The 12,975-nt window shown below is 36.8% G+C and overlaps 2 protein-coding genes across 3 annotated transcripts in view; one reads left to right on the top strand and one right to left on the bottom strand.

The window, feature by feature from the left end:
• pigs (pickled eggs) overlaps positions 1-12,975 on the bottom strand; it is a 58,203-nt gene that overhangs the window by 44,526 nt on the left and 702 nt on the right. The window contains exons 1-2 of one of the 2 annotated variants that reach the window (XM_070219083.1): positions 10,579-10,691; positions 7,188-7,277 (exon numbers count right to left, since the gene is read on the bottom strand). The gene's annotated coding sequence lies outside the window, so the exon portion shown is untranslated. Of the gene's footprint in view, positions 1-7,187; positions 7,278-10,578; positions 10,692-12,975 lie in introns of those variants that run through there. The other variant, XM_017137357.3, reaches the window with a different exon arrangement.
• LOC138913903 (uncharacterized) overlaps positions 1-12,975 on the top strand; it is a 164,479-nt gene that overhangs the window by 31,092 nt on the left and 120,412 nt on the right. The window contains exon 5 of the mRNA XM_070219085.1: positions 8,463-8,477. Within this exon, the coding sequence (XP_070075186.1) occupies positions 8,463-8,477 (15 nt within the window). The remainder of the gene's footprint in view (positions 1-8,462; positions 8,478-12,975) is intronic.

Here is a 12,975-nt window from a genome sequence, read left to right on the forward strand (position 1 = left end):
ATTCGGTATATTTAGATATTTTGTGAAGGCGATAAAACTGGCGATAAACTAAGCCCAAGTTGTTTACAATTAATTAATAGATTTATGGGGCTATTTTTTTTTTAGTATATTCCGATTGGCGTGGAACAAATTTTCCATTTCTTAAAGATTAAAATTTTGAAAAAAAATTACTTTATTCTTTAGGGGTCATGATTTTTTGCAAAAAATGGCCAAAAAATAAAATGTCCGGGTTTAAATGCCAATCGATTGGAAATTTAATAACGAGTTCAGAAAGGTATGACAATCCATATTTGGATCTCTATTTCCGTTGTTTCGGCCGAAAAACTAAGTTTTTGAGTGGAAAATTGGGATCTGAGTATTTGGTAAAAATAGGAGTTTTTCCTTTTTGTTTTTTTGCTGTAACTTGGCCAAAAATGGTCGTACGCCAAAAATACGCACTGTTTTGAACAGATAACAAAATTATCTATAAATCCAGAACACTTTCCGTGTGATTTTGGAAAAATAAAATTTTCGCCAATTTTTTCATTTTTTTTATAAGGGGGTACATCATGATTTTTTGCGAAAAATGGTCAAAAAATAAAATGTCCAGGTTTTAATGCCAATCGATAGGAAATTTAATAACGAGTTCAGAAAGGTATCACAATCCATATTTGAACCAATACTTCCATTGTTTCGGCCAAAAAACTATTTGTTTTCGAGTGAAAAATTGGGATCTGGGTTTTTTTTGGTAAACATGTAACTGTAACTTGGCCAAAAACGGCCGTACACTAAAAATACATACTGTTTTGATTACTATTAGATTCGCCTTGCCATTACTTAAAAACCTTATAGCCACCATTTGACCCGACTTGACCTGAAAACCGAAGGGGGCCCAAGTCGAGAAACCCAAAAACTCGGACGACAACGACAACTTCTTGTCTGATTTCCACTCAAATGAAGTTGTTTGCCGTGTGTTTACGCCCACAGCGAAGAGAAACAGATAGACAAATATAAATACGACTACAAAATACAAATATAAATGTAAATACAAGCGACTTGATGGATTGGCTAGCGATGGTATCTAGTATCTAGCATCCGAGGAGGGGGAGGGGGAAGGGTCTAGACTCTATAGAGACTCTATAGGGCTGGGCTACTAACCTTGACCCAATAGCGAGTGCTTGGTATGCGCTGAAAGCGTGCTAATTGCAAAGACTTTTCAACACGATCCAATCCCCAACATGATGGAGTCAAGTGTAAACACAATAAAAACACACAGAGATGAAGCAGAGATTCAGATACAGATACAGATACGGATAGCACAGATACAGATACAGATAGAGATACATTAACCGATACGAAGCAGCAAATAAAGTTCCTCAGTCAATACAGAAAGCTGTGTGTTTTTGTTTGGTCTTTGCAAATGAAGAAGATCTTCTGAAGCAGAATCAACAATTGGGCGCAACATATATAGATATATAGTATATGGTATTTCTGTGCCCTGGATGTCTACACATCTGGCTAAATGAACTCGTAAACTCCATTTCCATTTTACCAGGTAAACACACAACAGAAACCCCATCAAAAGCGAACAACTGCCGAGTCCCAAATCAAAATCGAACTAAAATCGCACGTAAACAGTGCAGATAAGATAAAATAACTCTTTGCCGGGGAAACAGAGCTAATGCCTCAACTGTTTGTGCCCGATTCAGTTTGCCATAAATACCATACACCATATAGCATATATACCGCATACCATATGGTGTTTGTTTGCCCAGTGACTATGGCTTAATAGATGGATGACACAATCCCAACAACAGAGTCCCAACACCGGATGTTAGATAGGTTTTCAAAGGAAGGAGTATGAGCAAGTTCCCAGTTCTGGTTTTATTTTTGCGTTTTTTTGATATTTTTGAAATAATATACAATATTTTTACTGGGGTTTTTCTGCAAAACTTCGTCTTGATAACTTCTTATTATAATTTTTTGGTATTTCTGACATAATCTTCTAATTGTTACTCATCTTTGTAAAATGTTCAGTAATTTCTTATAATATCCCTTTTTGTATCTTCAGGATCCTTTTTCGAGTCCCTTTTAAAAATCTCCTTCTCACTGATTCCATTTTCCATTACTTTTATGTAATTTCTATAAGATATAATCTTAGGCTACAAATTTCCTGCCTTTTTAAATCACTAGGCTTTAAGACCTCTTAAGAAACCATTATAGAATTTAATAGAGCCTTCGGAATCTCATAATCTCACAAACTCACAACCTCTATAATCTTTCCTGCTCCCTGGCATCTTCCCACCGTTCTCACATCGTTAAAAAGGAATTCCATTCATGAAGAGAGCTGCTTAGGTTTCATTTTGTCAAATGGAAAGTTGGCCAAAATGCAAATCGCCCCGCTATAAAATATCCATAAATAGTTTAAATTAAATGATCTATCTAACGTTCGGTCAATCAAGGTATGAGAGGTTGAGTCGAGGAGGCATTAAAGCGATCGTAAAAAACTTTGGATGATCTTTTTTTTTTAGGGTCCAAAGAGAGGCGGGGAACAAGGCACGCTTCGGTTTTTACGATCGGTTCCAATCAGGGGAATGACGAGCACGCAGCTAACAGAAATTATCCCCTGCAGCTAGACGATCGTAATGGGAGATCTGCAGGAGAAACTGAAGACCCTCTAAGACCCACAGCTCTAAACTTCCAAAAATCGAAGATCCAAACCCCAAAACCGAAAACCAATCAAGCAATCAAAGAAGTTACTAAATTTGGTTACAAATTATGCACAATAGGGAGGACACCTAAGATCAGATCTTCTGATGATAATGATTCAATCGGAACGATCGTTTGATCTGCAGACACATTCCATTCCTTGATGGATGATCACTTTAGCTGGAAGGGGAGTGCCGAGTCATGGATATTTGGGTTTGAGAACTCACAAAACCCATCCTTTATGATCCATCTAAAAGATCCTACAAATCCCAAAAGGGAAAACAAAAAACATTTCTTATTTCCTGGCTCAAGTGGACGAGGACAAAGCGATCGACACTTGACACACTCGGGGATTTGAATGCAAAATCCCCGAGAATAGACCTCCACAATCTCGAATCTCAAGTGCGAACTTATGAGGTAACCCAAAACAGCAAATTAAATGTCGGGGCATGAAGTCAGAGATGCCGAGAAACCGACATTGACATAATGATTCTTGGCTGGTTCCGGCCAACAGTTTTTGACTGCCATTTGAGCCACTTAATGAGCAGAGCTCAAAAACTACAGGCTACGAAATACAAAACTAAGCACACACTGCACACACGAACTCACAAAAATATATAAATCTCTCGCCCACCCAGGCAACAATTTTTGGCTTAAAGGCCAGGCCAAAGACAAAAATTCTTAATTGCCGGGCCTGCGGGCGATATATATATTTTCAGTCAGACAGTGCAAAAAAAAAAATAGAAAAAATAGAAAACAACACCCCGTCATGATGTAAGCTGCCCAATTTGTCTTCACCTTTCCGTACATCAGGTTGGTCCAGTCCGGTTTGCTTGGGTTCGTTTGGGTTGAGTCTCTCTATAGCGATAGAGTCGCAAAAACCCATCGCATCTCACATCTCGATTCATAATTCGCTGGTCCGAAAAATGCGCATGCGCAACCATTTGGCATTCGGACATTCGATCGCTTGTCGCCTCCATTTATCATTTCTCATTTACCATCTCTCATTCCAATTTTATATCCATCAAAACGGATTTCCACAGATTTTTTGTCAAAAAATATGATCCCTTGATGACTAAACGCCATTAAATGTAATGAAATTCAAGTACCCCTGACCCACAAAATGCGTATGTAATGTCGTATCTCATAAATACATTTTTGATTAGGCCCATCATTTTGAGAGACCGCCCGCATCCAAGTTGATTCCGTTAATAGGCGACAATCGTCGAAGGCATTTAATCGGATCCGCTTGGCTTCCACTCCCCGAAAAAGCATCCCTAACTTCTATAGGTATACGAATGTATATAATGGGTCTCTGTGAAGCGCCGTGTTAGTTTGATAATAATGCCCGTCGTTGAGCAAAAAACTAATCATCATAATAACGATGATTTCACGCCTGCTTGGCTGGGCGATCGCTAAAGATTGCAAAAAAAAAAAAATGAAAATAAGCGATGGTAACTCTCTGGCCTTAATGGGTATAGATCATTCTGGGCAGATGTTGAATACATTAAAAAGTGGCGGTCTAAATGTTCATTTAATGATCTACACTTGTGCTTTTAATCGCCTGAAGATTTTCTGAGCTATTTTAGAGATTATCACTAATGATTGTAGATCAAGTTGGGTTGATTTTCGAAGAGGTCATTCAAAATCCATTATTAGGTATAATTTTTAAGACCTCTGTTAGTTGGGATCAGGTTAAAAAGTTTCTTATATAAGTTTTTCCTGATTAGAAAATGTATAATAATATTAATCATTTCTAACATATGTATGTATTTATTATTATAGTAATACTAATAGGATCAGAATCAGGCTTTCAGATCCCATTACTGGCTGGATAACTTGAGATAAAGTCAAGATATTTCTAGAATTTCTGGGATTTCATATAGAATTTTCCCAATTAAAAGAACATTTAATTCTCTAATCGGTTAGGATCACTCGAATCGGTCGTAAAAGATTTTAATCTCTGGCGAATCTCAGCGAGATCAAACAGCGTAATAATCATGGCTGTTTTGAGCATAATCGCAGTGAAACTTCGGCATTTCATTGTCATCCGTTGGATGGAAAACGGCGGCAGAGTCAACTTGAATGGTTTCATTTCATTTCATATCGTTTCATTTCATTTCACTTCACCCACAACCCACATGCCAACGACATGGAGCCGGAGCTCTAAAAATATGAATATAGAGATGGATTTAAAGCTGCAGATGGATATAGAGATGGAGCCACATCCACATCCACATCATCCATCAACCGCTGGCGAGAGGGGCTGAACAATTAATAAACAAATAAAATGGCAACTACAATGCGGGTTCATGACCACAGCAAGCAGGCATTTCCAACACTCAACTCATCTCATCTCAACCGAAAGCCAGCAGCAAATTGCGTGCGCGAACAACTAAATTTACAAGGCGCCTGGGCCTGGGAATCCATCTTCTTCAGTTCAAGATGCACATGCAGATGCAGATGGATATATATGTGTATATAGATATTGCGAAGATATAACCAAGTTGCGACTCTGTGTGCAATTAATTCAATGAGCAGTGGCGACAAAGAGACAAAAGATCGCCCCGAGGCAAATGCCTCGCGATCAACACGCAATGGGTTGTGAATCAAAGATGAATGGGGAGATCAGTGGTTCAGAAAAAGTATATAAAAAAAAAGTTTGCTACGAAGACCAAATTAAAAGATTACAAGAAAATGAGAGAGATTCGTGAACCCACACAAAATTAGAAATTTTTAATTAACAAATCATTAAATGATTTTCAAATCCTGTGAAGAATCCTTTAGTAAAAATTCTTCTGGCTTTACTTCCTTTAAAACGAACCTTAAACTACCATTCGTGAGATCAAATAAGAAATTTTAATTGTTTTAAAAGGGTCTTAAAGTGACAAATCATTACATGATTTTAAAATCCTGTAAATAATCCATTAGAAAAAAACTCCTTTTAATTTACATTTTGGGTGTTAAATGATTTATTATCTCTGCATTTGAAATCCCTACAAATGGATTGTCATAATATAGATTATCCGTAACCTTTGTTAGAGGATCAACCTACCTACTTTGAATAACCAAATGAGTTATGTACCTGCATGATTTCGAGATCCTATTTCTTTTTTGAAGTAAGGATAAATCCTGAGTTCATTTTCAATTCACCTGGGATCTGGGATCCCTTTGGCTGTCATCTCCGCTATCTCTGTGTTTGATCAACTGCCAGCTGATCGATGATCCATTCCATGCCACAGCCACAACACCCAATTCCAATTTGTATTCCCAGCATTTTGTATTTGATATTCGTGGCCCTTTGGCGATCACTTGACACACTCTACCCTACCCGCCTGTCAACCGTCGAAATAAATAAATGAACTGTCCAAAACTGATCGGAGATGGGTTGTCCATTTGAGGAACTGGGGAACCGACTGGCAACTAGGAGCGATTGCATACTCATAAATATTGAAATTTTCAGAAGGGGGTTTTAGGAAGGGGACGCTATATGACAAACGACGACAAATCGACTTCCGAGCTATCGATCGTCGTTATTTGGCGATCGTTGGAATGAATGAATTTCGCGCCACGTTTTCCCGATACATTATAATGTGCGTTAGTTCGTTGAATGCCAATTGGCTTGATATAAACGCTTGATAACGAAATCGAAATCAAAAAACGAAACTGAAACTGAAACCGAAAATGCAGCCCAAGAAATGCCGTGACTCAGATTCTTTTGGCGCTCTGCCCATTCATAACCACTCGAAACGACCATTTCTTTCGCACATTCAGATTCCCTGACCTACGACATAATCCCCCCAAAAATGCGCTCACACGAATATATATATCTTGATATATATTTCTTTGTATATGTGTACATATAGCCAGAGGCGTCGTCATCTCGGTCTATGACGAAACCGATCGTATATTTTTATCATGGCCAAGAGATACGCGTTTGATAGAGCCCGGGGCATTTGGTCGTAAGTATCTTATATAGCCACATGATTCACACTTTCCCAGAACCAAAGTGATTAGTGCCGGGGCGCATTTCTTTCTAGATCGCGAACGGTCATTTCTGCACCGGTTTTATCTTTTTCGTTTCGGGAGATAATTACTTGAGAGGGGGATCTTAAAGGTATGCTACTAAAAGATCAGAAATATCTTATATTTGATGTTTTCGGAAATTATCTTTAAAAGGATATTGGATTTGATTATAATAAGGAAATATTCCAGGGAACGTAAATATTATCCATTTGATGAAAAATTTAATTGAGATTTATATTATATCATAAAAGTTCCTGATATTTACATATCCTATAGTCTTATGGTTATTCTTTCGAATTCGAGAAACTTTATATTTTAGTTGTACAGTTTACATTTTATAAATAAACACCGTCTTTATCTGGTAAAATACCCAATAAATTTCCAACTAACAATGGAAGCTCCTATGATTTTTTACGATCCCCCAAAATTCCCCCCTATATTTAACACTTCCCCGCGACCTTTGATGAACTCACCGATCTGGTGTTGATATCTCCCCACTGTGCGCCTTCTACAGTTCGGTTTCTTGTTCTTTTCTGTTGGTTTTCCTCAGCTGGGGCCGGAACCTGAGGACAGAGAAGGGAAAAAATAAGGAAAGGAAATCGAAAATGTTATATGTATGCATATGTATTTTATATAGTTGGGCTTTTTCACCGAGTGTGACATCATCATCATCAGAGACGTAAGTAGAAAACGGTAAATGGAGTTTTATTTGCTTTTTGTCATTGAATGTGAATGTGAATACGAGTGAGTGAGCGTTGCGTTCCACACACATCTACACAGAAAACAAATTCGATATGAAATTTGACCCTATTCTATCTTATTTCATATCAATAAAAAGCCTATTAATGTCAAATTTATGATTTAAACATATCAACATGACATTTTATCATATCATCTAAAATACCAAATAAGATAAACATAATCTTTGTTCATATCAAAATTATATGAATAACTTGATCTTTAAAAAATATAAAATTGACCAGCACATATCAATTTGATCTTTTCTCAATTTTTTTTCCGTGTATGCATAGAGAACTAGAAAAATGGGAGAACTAGCGAAAGAGGTGGTGGTCTAAACAAATAAGTCAATAAATAAAGGCGTTAACTTGGCTCGAATGGCCTACGTAAATATGCGATATGCGATGAAATGACTAAAAACGCTGATGAATATGAATACGAAAACGGAACCGTACTGATGAGAGGTGGGCTAAAGTCTCCCAATACCATTTTCCATCCCAAACCGAAACCCAAAACCAAAACCAAAACTTAAAACCCAAAACCAAGATCAAAAACCAAAAAGCCAGACTGACAATCGGTGTAGGCTTGTTTCGCAATCGCTCTCATAGACTTTGGCTCCAGAAGTTGGCAATAAGCTAAAAGCTGACAAATGTCTGACAAGCGGAAATGGCAAGAGAGTTGGCAAAAGCAAACATCACGTCGAAAAATACACGAAAAATTCGCACGCCAAGCCAAGGAGAATAGAAAATATACAACGAGGGGAAAAACGGAACCGCCACCGCAGAATATTTGGGTGTGTCCTACGGGAAGGGATTCCCCCGGGAATCACGTAACTCTTTGGGTTATCTGGATTTTAAGTTTTCGTATGGGATTATCATAAAATAATAGTAAATTTCTATTACAATTTTCAATTTGTATCTACATATATCTTATACTTAATTATAATCATAGTTATAGATTAATGAAGTCCTATTCAGTTGATTAATGTTTTTTTTCTTCTTGTTTTACAGATCAAATATTTTATGGTAAGTCCACTAAATATTTTAAAATATTTATTTTAACAACCCAAAAAATTATGATACAAAATTGCCAACTTTGACAAATTTCTAAAACAAACAATTTTGATATATCCTCTATAAGAAACAACTTCTTATAGATCTCTTTAAAAAATAAACAATTTTGAAAGATCTCTATAAATAAATCCCTATAAAAAAATCGTAATTTAATGGTAACTCTTACCGTTTTCCTAAACATCTTATCACCATTATTTATAAATCGTATTTTGGTCACAAGAAACTATCGAATTGAAAACCAATATTGGCTATATATCTTTATCTTTCTGTGTGTTGGCTTTTGACACCTTCTGTTTGGATTGGTTTGGTTGGTTTCTGATTTTTGTCTGGACCTTGGGCCTACCTTTTCCCACGAAGGCCGCTCAGCGGGTGAGAGGGTCTTTAATGGCCAGGTAGGAATTGGGCAAGGTCAATGCCACATATGCAGAGTGCTATTCTGACCTTTTTAGGGAATGTCCTTTTTTCGATGCGTGACGAATGCCGCCTGCGCATGCGGTCACCAAGGTCAGCCCATCGCCACCCCCTCCAATTTACTGCTCCCATTTGCTCATTAAAACAGTTGACGTGACTCAATCTCCTGGCAAAATAAATAATAATAAAAAAAAACACTTCAAGAGGCGCCACCGCGATGGGTGGCCTGCCAAACTATGACTCATGGAAATGTTGTCTGAATTCGCACAGGGAAAATTAATAATATTACCATAGAAAAACATTCACAAGTTCTTTAATTAAAGGCCCCCAGACATCTTGCGAAGTTTTGTCGAAAGATTTATGACTCAGTTTTTGTGTATTTATTTAAAGCAAAACATGGACATCGAGAGTCCATTCAGGATATCATAAATAATATTTTGATGATATGTGTGTGTGCTTCAAAAGAGTTTTTGAGTTTTAGCTAATAAATCAAAGATTTTCCTTTAATTGGGAAAATCATGTTTTTAGCTTATGAACTAGAATTACATATCTAATCGAGTTTTCTTATCTCTCGGCCATAAGCTTTTAAAGCTAAAGATCCGTTAAGAAATAGTTTCTAGTTCTCTTGGAACGAACTACCACTAATAGTTTCTTATCTCGTCCTACTATATCATCATATAATGGAATATCGTTCTTTGTTCGTCGATCGACTTACAGTTGTAAGATTCTAGTTCCATACTCATAAATATTGGTCTACCCCTAAGTGGTTAAAACTGGATCTGGATCCCTGCTCGTATGACATATTTTATGGATATAAACCATATATATACTATATGTATGTGTCATTTGTAAGTGGAACTTCAGATAAACCCCATGAGCTATGGAACCAACCGAGCTGTCACTTGTATTTTATATATTTACATATATATGCATGGCATGCCGGAGAGATCGGGGGTACAATACAATACTATACTGTTTGGTGTAGAGCTCATTCTCGTTATCAGGAGGGTGTCGTTCGTTGCATGTGGAAATTAAATTGAATGCGCCTTATGTTTATGATTTACACCATTTACAACAGCACATTCCGGCACATTCAGATATTCAGAAATACACAGAAAAAAATGACAAGTATCAGATTGATATGTGCTGTTCCATTTATTCATTATTTTGACATTATCATATTTTACATTATTTGTTAAATATAAATACCAAATTTGGTATTTTATATGATATGATAAAATATCAAGTTGATATGTTTGAATCATAAATTTGACATTAGAAGAATTGACCATATTTCATATCGAATTTTTTTTCAGTGCTTAAGTACATATCATTATTGGCAGACGGATAGGATAAAAAGCGATAAGTTCCAAAGTAGCAGACAACCCAATAATAATAATAATAATAATCATTATTTTCAGCTGTTTGTTTATTTGTTTTTTCGGCTCTCTCACAAACAATCGAATTGCTATTTTGGCATTTGATTTCTTTTGTTTCCCCGATTTTGATTTTTGAATTTGTGTGTTATTTTTTTTTTTTTTTGTTTTTAACTCCGCGACACGCAAATCGATGGTTGCCACCCTAACGGGCCAAAACAATAACAACAATAACACTAAAAATTTACGCTAAATTCTGCGCTTACTTTTTCTGCACGCGATGGAAAGAAAAAAAAATGGGAATCCAGACAAGGAAGCACGTTATTATAGCGGTAAGTGTGCTACGAAAAATAATAGCCAATGTTTTGGTTACTTTTTTTTTTTTCTTATATTCACTTCACATCACATAATAAATACGAGAAAAAAAATCGACAAAGAACAAGAAGTCGGAAACGGAAGGGAAGTTTTGAAATCAGCACAGGAGGTTTTCTTTATTAGGAGTGGACGCGAAATACCGCGAGAAGGCGACTCCGCGAGACCGCAACTCCGCAACTCGACGGACGACCATATGACCGAAGACTAACGTCGAATAACCCGACTTTTCTTTTCGCCACAAGAACGGCACACACAACCCAGGGTTGCAAAATCCCAACCCCCCACCCGAAATATTCACCAACAGCTTCCGCGCAAGTCCTTGCCCAACTATTCCGATTCCGGGAGAGAATCGAAAGGGAGAGCCACGCACATTAAAATAGTTGGACACCGAAAAGGGGCACAGTGGAGCCTTACGACGGATATCGCCTGATATGGAACTATCATATCATTAAGGGCAAATAAAATATTATAATAGAACATAACTATAGGAAATGCTTTGGGAAGAAAGAGTAAAATCATATTTTAAAAGTACCTACATTTTATAAAACAAAATTGGGTAGATAATAATGAAGCTTTACCATATACATATTTCCTGATACAGAACTATCATATCATTTGAAGAACCAAAATATGATAATAGAATATAACTATAGGAAATCCAAATGGATCATAAAGAAATATCATATTTTAAAAGCATCCAATTAGTAGATTTTTAAAGGATCCTAACTAATGAAACTTGGGTTTTGAATCACAGGAATATTTTAAACTATGTTCTGGTGCTTCTAATGTCTTTAGAATTAAGTTCATTATTTAAAATTCCCTTTTAAACCTTGTTAGGACTCAAAACTAAAGGAACTGGGGTCTCAATAATTAATTCTGTTGTCTTTAAAAACCCAGCTAATGCCAGTTAATTCCCACATTAGTTGCTCAAATATTATTAATGGTTGACCAATAAAATCGCAGTTAGTCAACAGCGGGAGGTCGATCATATGGGGGATATATATTAATGTGGCAACCACTGTGCATTGATTTCTGGAAATTATTGTAATCCCATAAGCACTATCTGTGTGCCAGTGTGCGTGAGTGCGAGGGGGAGGGAAAGCGACAAGGAAGAGGAAAAGGAGAAGGAGAGAGGGAGAGAAGGAGAATATGGGGCTGTGGGAGGAGAGGCGCATGCGTTGCGACGACCGTTATAAACGATGGGAAAACAGGGGAAAACATATGGAGGCCCAGCCCAAACGGCACTACTAAAACTCAAGACCCCGAACTGGGAAACAGAAAAACTCAAGACCCGCAACTCTCGACTCTTTGTGTGTGTGTGTGACTGTGTAAATGTGTAAATACCACCCTTTATCAGTTGAGCATTTTCTTATCAGTTCGGCAATTGACGGCCTGAGAATTGAAAACCCACAAAGTCCACACAATGAGATCTCTCTCTCTCTCTAGTTTTAATTTCTCCAGGGGATTCTGAGAGAAATGGAGGGAGAGGGAGAGAGTTCCTTTCACTCCTTTTTCCTCTGTTTGTTGTTGTTGTGGGCGTCCAACAGGCGTAAACAGCTGTAAATTGTTTGTTGACACACACACAGCCAAGGTCAAAATAATAGAGGATTTTTTTAAATATTCAACAAATTCCACATCTTAAAACACCTTTTTTTAATTAAAAAAAAAATCAACACGAATAAATATATAATATAAAGTCTTAAACTTAATTAGAAAAAATTACATTAATAAAAAAAATTATTTATTTTCAAGCTTGGGTTGATAAAAATGTATATGAAACAAAGTTTTTTGTATAAATCAGTAAAACACAATATGAGTCAATTTATAAAAAATAGTGGCTTTATCGACTGCTGACTGAATTTTTACAATTTTTTTTTAAATAAATTAATCTTACTTTCAAAATGACTACCACAGTCCTAACTACATCTTTGCCCGCATCTGTAAGCCGATCCTGTCATCGTTTTGCCTTATTACTTTTAATTAGCAAACCGAAAAATTGGAGGGCGGATGATTTTGGAGAGGGCATTTCGCGAGGGGGTGGGTAAATTTATGGCGTGCAGCAGATTTTAATTCTTATTCATCAAGCGATTTCGCGGAAGAGCCCGTCGGACCACAAGAAAGTCACCAGTAAGCAAACAAGAAAGTAAAGCTAAAGCTAAAGCTAAAGCCAAGGGAACGTTTTTTGTTGACATGACAAGAGCCGGGGGTTCTAGGAAATCCAGAAATCAAATTTGCATTTGCAACAGTACCATCGCAAGTGCAACAAAAAGTGCCGAAATCAACAAGTG

Source organism: Drosophila takahashii, chromosome X (genome assembly GCF_030179915.1).
Source record: "Drosophila takahashii strain IR98-3 E-12201 chromosome X, DtakHiC1v2, whole genome shotgun sequence".
In the NCBI taxonomy this organism is placed as follows: Eukaryota; Metazoa; Arthropoda; class Insecta; order Diptera; family Drosophilidae; genus Drosophila; species Drosophila takahashii.